The following is a 9,520-nucleotide window of genomic DNA, read 5'->3' as shown; positions in this document are numbered from 1 at the left end:
CTCATAATTGGCATTGCGGAATTGCTTTTACAGATTAATTGTTACATAGGGACGCTCTTTTTCTTTTTGCAAAATGACCCAATGATCGAGCTTACCCGACGTATACAGCAGCTGTCAGAAGACGGTTAGTATGAAGATATAAGTTTTACTTAATAGAACTAAGAAGGTAACGGTGTTCTCTCAGTTTACAAGGAGGATTGCAAGCCGCTGGTCGATAGACTGCTTTCGAGTACCCAAAACTGGCAGAGAGCCACTAAAGTGTACTTTTATGGTTTGTTCCTGGCGGGAAGTATCTACTGCTACAGTCCTGTGGTGTTCACTTTGTGGTCCTATAGCGTCGGACGCAATGGTAACGACACTGTTCAGTTTTATATGCACTTGGAGCAGGAGTTTTACGGACTCGACATCAGAAACGACCTTGGTCACTACGCCGTTTTCGCGACATTCATGATTCCGTTAGCCTACACTAGCGCTCTAGTCGGAGGAGTTAAGCTGACCACGATTGTGAACCTGGCCGGCATCTGCACCATACATTTCGATCTAATAACGCTCCGACTAAAGGAGCAGGCTCGAAACAGTTCGCACCGTAAAGAAATGAAAACCTTGGTGAAGATGCACGAGGAAGTTCTCGATTGCGCCAGGCTCCTCGAACAGATTGTGTCTCCGGTTCTTTTGCTGCAGCTCGCGACGTGCGTTCTGAATTGGAGTCTCATGCTGGTATTTTTTTCAATTTCGGTCGGTACCCTACGATTGCATGCATGGTTTAGGAGAAAAGTTAACTATTTCTTTGTGAACCTCTGTAGGGTTCTCTGAGTTCACAGCAGATAAATCTTATGGTCCTGTTCGTGTTCAGTACCACGGAAACTTTTGGTTACTGTTTCATCGGAGACGCCTTGTCACTTGCGGTAGGATCATACAATTATGTCGTCGTGGTCAACTAATTTCCCCATCCCAAATTTAAAGAGTTTTCAGGTTGCCGAAGCTGTCTATGAAGCGAACTGGGAGAACGAAACTGCCGCCGTACAAGCGGATCTTCAGTTGGTTATGGTGCGAGCCCAGAAGACTGTCGGTATAACGGCTGGCAAATTCTGCTACATGAACTTTGAGAGTTTTGGCAATGTAATGGTAACGTATTTTATCGAATACAAATTATGTAACAGGACAATTGTTTCTCAATCCAGGTCGTCCGAACGACATATTCAACTTTCCTCGTGATAAAAGATATCCTTTAAATGCTGAGCAATATCGCCTAAGCAGCATCTATGCCTACACAGTCACGATAAAGCGTCACCGGCAATACGGGCCTCATATGTTTACCTTTGTAGGCACTACATTTTTGTAGGATGTAAAAACTACACTACGTTTGGCACTACATTTTTGTAGAAATGTTAAATTTTATGTAGCAAACAGCTTTTCCACTTCTAACCAGGACAATGGCTCATCATCACCCATCGAATTAATTGCTTTATAAAAGATTGGTATCATCGCACAAGCACTTGTCGCGTTGCCGTTTGTAATAGAAAATGTTGGTGAATAAATGATTACGTAATTAATTGTGATTTGGCCGATTTTGCTTAAGTTGAAGCTATACTTTTTTGCAGGAATCGATTGGAAGGCAGATGGTGGTATAAATCGTGGTAGACAGCACCATAAATGAACCCCTTAGAGCCGACCTCTCGTATACGCTCGAAGTGAGCTCTCAATGCGAAACGATTAGATCGAATCTTTAATAATTAATAATGGGGCAATCGTATGGGATCCACACACATACGGAAGACCTTTTCAAACATACCATAGTTGAGCCCCAGAATCCTTTGCGTGAAGTAGTCCGGGATCCGTATTGCCTTCAACGAGCGCCTTCGAAAGCGCTGTAGCTGTACGTGAAAATACAAAAATGACCAGTGCGGTCTGGTGCTGATGACCACTAGCGCGTAAAAATGCAGCCAGCTCTGCGATACTCAACGAACTCAACTAGGTTGAACAGGTTTCCTTCAGTTTGAAACAAGCTACGATTGTTGAGTTGAAGACTCCAAAAGCTGTTCCGTTATCTTGTGGCGCGGGTCCAATAGCCCCGTCCGAAAAAGCACATTGGTACAGTAAGTAACAGAAATTAACATTGTCTCTGAGGCAGGCCAAGACCACTTGGCGGTTGTCGTACCGGGATAAGAAGATGAGCTTTTAACGTTTTGGCAATGTAATGGTTACGTTTTTTTTATCGAATGCAACTTATTTGACAGGAAAATTATTTCTCGTTCCAAGTGGACGGAACGACGTACTCAACTTTTATCATGCTGAAAGGTGTTATCCGAATACCTTCGCCCACCGTACCGTTTGAATAAGAAAAACCATAACATTTTTGTTTCACTATGCTTCATTTTTATGCTTAGATTTATTTGCGGTTGATACTTTTTTGCACGATCTACAATTGGCGAATATGTAGTACAGTGTTGGCTGACAGTCTTCAGCTATTTAACTATTTCGGACGATCCACTTACTATTTTTACTGTTCAGTACGCATTTTGTTTCTTACTGTGTCGTACTATAAAGGCTATTTGTGGTTTCTGTGGTTTCAGTGTTTTGCTAATGCCATTTATCATGATCCGTTGCACTTTGACAAGCGTCCGTTAGTTAGTTTTCGAGTCTGAATTAATACTAACATTATTTTGCTTCGGTTGTTACTAGTTTTTACATAAAACTTTGATTTTATTCACTCAACTTTATGTATTCCAAAATGGTTTCGTGGAGTTGCAAGATTCTATAATTTTGCGTTATTATGTACACGATACCATGTCACGACGTGTTGTGATTTACAACAGGCGCTATTTGATCCTCCAATAGGAGCACAATTTTCCAGTTATTCTACTCTTAGTTTTTAGCGTTTTAGTAGGTTCATTTGGCTAAAAAATCGCTTGAGGTTTGACTTTGTGTTATCAGAATTCGTGCTTCGCTTCGAAAGTTCAATCCGTGGTGAGAACATTTTCGATCAGGTTTGGTGTTTCCCAAGAGGTCTATCTAGTTTGAAGTTCTTGACGAGACGAGTATAAAGATCAAATAAGTGTCTAATGTAACAATCGTCGTTGATAAGTTATACCGATTGGGATTAATAAATACAGCGCACATAAACAAAGTATAAAAGAAAAGAATTATGTAATCGTAGTCAAGGCAAGATACTCTTTCACTGATCGAATCCAATTCCTCCCATTTTGTTATTTTCGTTTAATTTCCGCCTACGCTAACCGAAGACCACAAATTACTCCAAAATGTATGCATGGATTACAGTTTTTGTGATTTTTTTATAAATCTTCTTAGCATAGTCTCTTTTATAATTTATTTGCATCATTAACCATCCTCCCGCCAGCAAGTGGTAGTGTTAATACAATTTTCGAGTTTCCAGCACATTCGTATACATATCATCCGTTAGGTCTCGTTGCCAAAGGCTGATATTACTGAACAGAATTAACTCCGATAACATAAATAAAATTATTGCCACATGTTGTACCAGATTGGCATTGTTTCGTTATTGCGATTCCAAAACAACTGGGGAATGTCTATTTGCCTGGTGCAATCAATAGGGCTATCAATTATTTTTCAACTACCTTCAAGGTTATTACTTAGTTGTGAAACACTAAGGGCATTATTAAGGTTGACATCAACTAACAAGATTCAAAGGTGCTTTGAAAATAGTTGTTAAATATTAAAACATAATACGTCAAGCTTGTTTTACCGAATCGTTGGGTGCCTTGCGATGACGGTTCCGGCGTAAAGGCAGTGTGCAAACAAGGTTAAAATATGATTACAACAAAATGAAGCACCGTACGTACGAGCCGTGCTTTAGTTCTGGTCGTATGGGGACTACTTCTTTTGACCATTCTTTGCCAGCTCACTCTACCAACACTGCAGCAGTGCTTAGCATGTCTTTTAATCTTATCATTCACTCTTCTGTTACGCTTATCGTTATCCTAATGTAGAATAGATAAAATAAAACTAAACGAGTACATCGAGAAAAGTGTCCATTTTAAATCCTTCTAGCGTAACATTCTCCAGGTATCGAGTTGATAGCCTGTCGCGGTTGTTTTTGTTCATTTCAAGTATTGCTAAGTGGTCTACGAGGATCCCTAACCAATCTTGGGTTTCTTACTGGCTGGTGGCTCATCTTCTGAGCTGCCCTGTTCTCCGTCCTCGTCGTTCAGGGGTGCTGAGTCCGTTCTTGTGTCCGTTCGGTTACTACTATTATTGTTATTCTCGAGATTTTCACAACACAAAACACTGTCCTCGGCAGGCTGCAGTTGTGTGGGGTTGCCGGTCCTGGCATCAGCACCGGTGGTCTGCTCTCTGCTGTCTTCCTCCGACTTTGTACAGTCGCCGTCAGGACTGTCGAGGAATTTGTTGTACTTGGACGATCCGTCAGAGGTGAGGCCACCACCCCGGTTGGTGTCGTGCTCGGTTTCACAGTTGCTCTCGTCGGACGGTTCCTCATCGGCGTCGTGCACGCTCTCCGCCGACGTTGGACCACCACCATTGGTGGCTGTCTTTCGTCCACCGTCCGCAGGTTGACGGGTTTTCGGCGGTTCGGCGGTGGTATGGTTGCTACTGTTTGTACTACACGTCGTCGTGGCGGTTGTTATGTCTACCGCTGACGGGCTGGTGCCATCGAGCGAATTGACTGGACCGGGGCTTTCCTCGGGGATGTTTTCCAGCAGTTCCGGCTGTAGCTCGCTGGCAACGTAGTGTGTCCACAGGGCCAGCTCTACCCGGTGAGGGGACCATTTCTTTTCATGCGGTTTCAGCGACGCGCCCGAAGCGTCGGGTTTGTGCTTAGCCCGCAGCGCACCGGACGACGAGCCGTCGGTCGAGGAGTTGTTGCTATCGTCCCCGCCATCGCTGCAATCGTCCACCGATGTTCCGTTTCCTGCCGCCGACGATGGTTTTCTCCCCGCATTCGTACCGGATCGGTGGTCCGTCGTGAGGTTGGCCGTATCTTCTTCGCCCTCCTGCTCGACCGGGTGACACTCCCGGTTCAGCCGATCCGTCGTCGTCCGGATGTGTTTCACGAAGTTCATGTACTCACGCGTCGTGTAGTCGATACCCTCGATTTCCGGGATGGCCATCAGACACTCGTCCGCCATGAAGGGTGCCGTTTCTGGGGCAGCAGCCGCCAGCAGTGCCGACGCCATCGTCGTCCCAACGCCCTTCAGATTCGACAGGGCCGTGATCGCCTGCTCCAAGTTGGGCAACTTGCGGAACGCTTTCTTCGTCTCGGCCTGCACCGCACGCGGGGTGTTTACCTTGATCAGGTACGACAGCTGCGGGAAGAACTTTCCGCGCGTCTGCTTCCACTTCATCGTTTTCACCAACTCCTCGTGCAGTATGTGCGGATCTTTGCCGCGCTTTTGGATCAACTGTGGCAACTTGTTCTGGTACCAGTCGTCGAGCTGGATCAGATCGTCCGGACGTTTGCACTTGCTCTGGGCCTTCAGCTGCAGCACCTGCGGGTACAGGGCGAGCACGTGCTCGAACTGGGCCGAGTTTCCGCGACTGAAGAACGATGCCGTGTCTCTCGCCGACTCGGACATGTTGAGTGTGGAGCGGTGCGGTGGCCGTGGTTCAGATCGCTCCCAGGTCCTGGCAGACAGACCTCCGAACCCCGAACCTTAATCCAGCGAATAAACTGAAAAAAATGCAATCGGACAAAATGTTTCAAGTCCACTGCTACGAAGTAGAACGTTTTTGGCGTTACTCCTTTCCAACGGTTCCTCCTTGCACCAGAATGAACGCCATTTTCGTAAACCATGACACTCCCGTCGCATACATTCCCTGTCTGTCCATCCCAGCCTTTGCCCGTGACGATAATCTGTGCTGAGTACGGAAAAAGCCTACCACATTTCATATGTTCAAGTAATTATTACACCGGTTACGAACCGCCACCTCGAGCACACAGGCGCGTTGTTCTCCGGGGACTGCCAGCAAACGAGGAAATGAGCCCCTCATTGTTTACAGTAAACCATTAATCACACAGACCGTACCCCTATCCACAGGCTGCGGAAGTCAGACGTTCCGGAAACCGGAAGTGGAGCGCAAAAACTCAGACAGAAGCAATAAAAAAACTTTATCTACGCTGGCTTATCTTTCGAAAGGTAGCGCCACATCGGTCGCCACCCTCGGATTTGGTTGGAAGGAGTAGGAGCGGGGAAAAGCAGAACCCTTTTCTAATAATGTCGCTCACTCCGACCAGCGCAGAAGTGATGGCCGCTCGAGAGTACGATCCGCACGCAAAACACAGCGAATGGTTCCCCTATTTTGCTGGGGAGCTCATTGTTCGGTTCATTAATATCCAATTCTGTTTCCGTTCATTTGAGACCGTTTTCTTTAGTCCAGGAAAATCCGAAAAGGAAACGTTGCATCAACGTTGGTCGGACATACGCCGTAATGGGGCGCTCCTTTCACAGACGGGTCCCCGGCAAGTTGCATTCGATGAGTAATTCTATAAATCTTTCCCCGACCATACCGTTCGGCATGACGCACCCAAGAAAGTCCGGTGTGACTTGTCGGACTATTGCCGTCTCTAAGGGCGATAGAGGTACATCTGATTCGTGACTCTATCGTATTAGCCGTCGTTCAGTTCCTCAGTTACAGCACCGGACGCATGGACGTAAACCTGTGCCCGTCAATCAGATCTCAGTTAACGAATTTCGGCAACGGGTCCAACGCTTCCATTCTCCACCATAAGATGCCCGTCTTGATACGCACGAAATCCTATCCGTAATTACATACAATTTAATTAGCTCGGTTGCCACGAATTTCACTGTGGCCGAAACGAAAACGAACGGCCTGCAGCCTTTCACGAACTTTTCCTTACCAGCTCCGGTGGCCGGAGATAGTGGGAGTGTGGTCACCCTCGACAAGCATTAAACATTAAACTTCATCGGTCAAGCACATCGCTTCAGCCTTTGGGGCGAACAGAACCGCTGCTGCACGTCTCGAATCGAAAATCCAATCAATAACAAATAGAATCTCCTTCTCGGAGTGCCGGAGAGTTTTGGGACGGAAATGCTTATCAACAAGGGTAACCAACAGACGAGCACGTCTGATAGAGTTTGATGGTCGAAGCAGTTTGTGGGGTGATGATTTTCCTTGGTTCGCTCTTGCCTCCCACACTAGTTAGCGGGTGCTAAAGAAATACGAGCCGTTGATAGCATTTTTTTTTTTCATCAATTATGTTTCACTCCCGGAGTTCGTATTTCAATTTCCGTTTCCGCGGTCCGTACGATGCCCTCCTATGACGAATCCTCCGATGCAACGGCGGTCGGGAAGCGGAAACTTTAATTTAAGTGTCACTTGCACGCCACAATCGTCATCGGGCTGGGCCGATACAGGAAGGACCTTATACTGCGTCCCATAGATTCCTTGTCCGACAACTAGAACTTTTGCGTCGGGAACACGAACAGTTTCAATCAGCCTAATAGCTAATAGTTGGTGGGCCAGCCAAGTAAAAGTTGCCCGAGCCCCAGCAGTCAAGAAGTTGGGTAAATACGATAAGTATAAGTAATTGATTTTATTGATTTCTCACAAACTCTAAAGAGAGCTTTATAGATGTCCTGACATAAGCGCGTTATTTAAGAAAATACTCAAGGCTGTCTTCTTATCACATTATCCACTGATGGAACTCGCTGCCCTATCCGTTTGATGGCGCTGATGATTTATATAGCATTTTCTAATGGTGCTGCTTTCAGCAAATGCATGAGCTATCGTTCCGTTCGAATCGCTTTTAAAATTTAAAATGTATCTGGCGGGTCAACGAGAAACAGATATTTTTTCTCAACTCGAAGAGCCGCCTTCGGCAGAACGGCAAGATCCCGGTCCGGGTGGCTTTTTGCTTGGGCACCCGGTCACCAGCGAATGTCTGGGTGCGATAGTGCTAAGCCGGCGTGCCCGGAAAAGTCCCGCCTTCAAAACAGCTCCTGGAACAGATGAATTTTCTGCAGCAGCGGCAGCGTGCCCTGAACGCTGCTGCACATCCTCGGAAGCTCTGATAAGTCGACGGCAGTTGGAGGACTGGGTACTGGTGCTGTCTTGCCCGGTTGGCTGGTGGAGTGTCACACGACACTGGCGAAGCCATTAATTTCAAACGTCTACCAAGTGTTATGCACGTCTCGGGAACCTAGGTCCCAGGGAGTTTGGGGTCCCACCACCAACGACCGAAAGCAGAGTGGCGTAGAATGAAAAATGAAATTTCTTTCCTGACAGGCCGCGCTAAGCTCGGACACGTTGGTTGTGCTCTCAAACCTAACCCAAGGGGAAGAATGGCGGCATGAAGACGTTACTGCTGGCGATACGGCACTGCACCGTCCGGCACGAAAGTTCGTGCAGCCGTTGTGTTCTTGTCGGGTCCGCGGCGCGAAACGAGATAACTCATATTTAATGGGGGAACCGCGATGATGAATATATACCGATTAGAGTGGTGGAACCATCTCAGAAGTGGCAGCCTCCGAAACTAAGGTTCTAAAAAAGTGTCTTGAGAGCGGATGAATAAGTTCATACTCGGAGGACGAAAACCGTTCCTATGGCTGGCCTCCGCGGATCAATCGGCATCGAAGCTGATTGATAACAAATTGCAGCAAGGCTTCAAAGAATGATGGCTGGCGCACAAAGTGCTCCAAATGGTGTATAATTTGCATGGAAAGCTTTCTCTGCAGCTGCTTTTATAGGACACTCAATCATTCATCATAATCGATCTGTGATTTATCAATTCGCGTACGGTAGAAACCGTAAGCCATCAAGCGGCGTTAAATAAGAAAAAAATTGAAGATATTATAAAGATTGGATAGAATTTGCATTATATTCGTACGACTTGATCACTCATGTTGTTGTTTAAGGCTCTGTTCATTCTGGTTAAGGAGGAATCCGATTCCGATTATTCAGGTAAAGTAATTTCACCCAACAACCCGATGTTTACCTGTTTAGTTTGCACAATGCACAGCTCCGCGTGTGTTACCTATGGCCTATTTTTATAAAATGCTGTGCAGGGGTTAATTATTAATAAAATTATTTTAAGTTACTTTCACACGAGTTTATCGGTGCATTGTCCGTTATTGTGCATTGTCCGATGCAATATAGCTTGAAATGAAACACGTTAGTTGATACATCTTTCACGGATATTTTGGTTTCACTTTTGAATTGTTCATTCACAGTGGGTTTCAAAACCACAACACTATTACTTTCTGAATTGATCAGTTTTTTTTGTGATGTGTCAGACACTTTCAGTGATTCAAGTAAAACCGAACCAAAAAACAAACATTTGTATGTTGTCCTCGTGTTCCCCAGAATGTCTCGTAGAAACTAGAAGAAAAAAGCAAACAAACCCCCATCGGTCACAATCAAAACAATCTCAGGACATCGGACATTTCGCTCTCCCGCAATCTCTCGCGCCTTTCGGCAGCCTCTCGCGGTATCGGACCAACAAGCCAACGGACCCGCGGTCGCGGGTTGTCTTTTTTGCATCCCTTTGACGCTCTCGCACTCA

The 9,520-nt window shown here is 45.9% G+C and overlaps 1 protein-coding gene across 1 annotated transcript; it reads right to left on the bottom strand.

Annotated features, from left to right (window-relative positions):
* Positions 1 to 4,115: 4,115 nt before the first annotated feature.
* Positions 4,116 to 9,056, bottom strand: LOC131207194 (uncharacterized). Its single transcript, XM_058199805.1, has 2 exons — positions 8,954 to 9,056; positions 4,116 to 5,668 (listed from the first exon to the last, which is right to left on the bottom strand). Exon 2 carries the CDS (start codon positions 5,571 to 5,573, stop codon positions 4,116 to 4,118), a length of 1,458 nt encoding a protein of 485 aa, XP_058055788.1. The 5' UTR covers positions 5,574 to 5,668; positions 8,954 to 9,056.
* Positions 9,057 to 9,520: the final 464 nt, after the last annotated feature.

The sequence above is a fragment of the Anopheles bellator genome, chromosome 2 (assembly GCF_943735745.2).
Source record: "Anopheles bellator chromosome 2, idAnoBellAS_SP24_06.2, whole genome shotgun sequence".
In the NCBI taxonomy this organism is placed as follows: domain Eukaryota; kingdom Metazoa; phylum Arthropoda; class Insecta; order Diptera; family Culicidae; genus Anopheles; species Anopheles bellator.
Note: the sequence above shows the minus strand (reverse complement) of the source record. Positions and strands in the feature narration are given on the sequence as shown.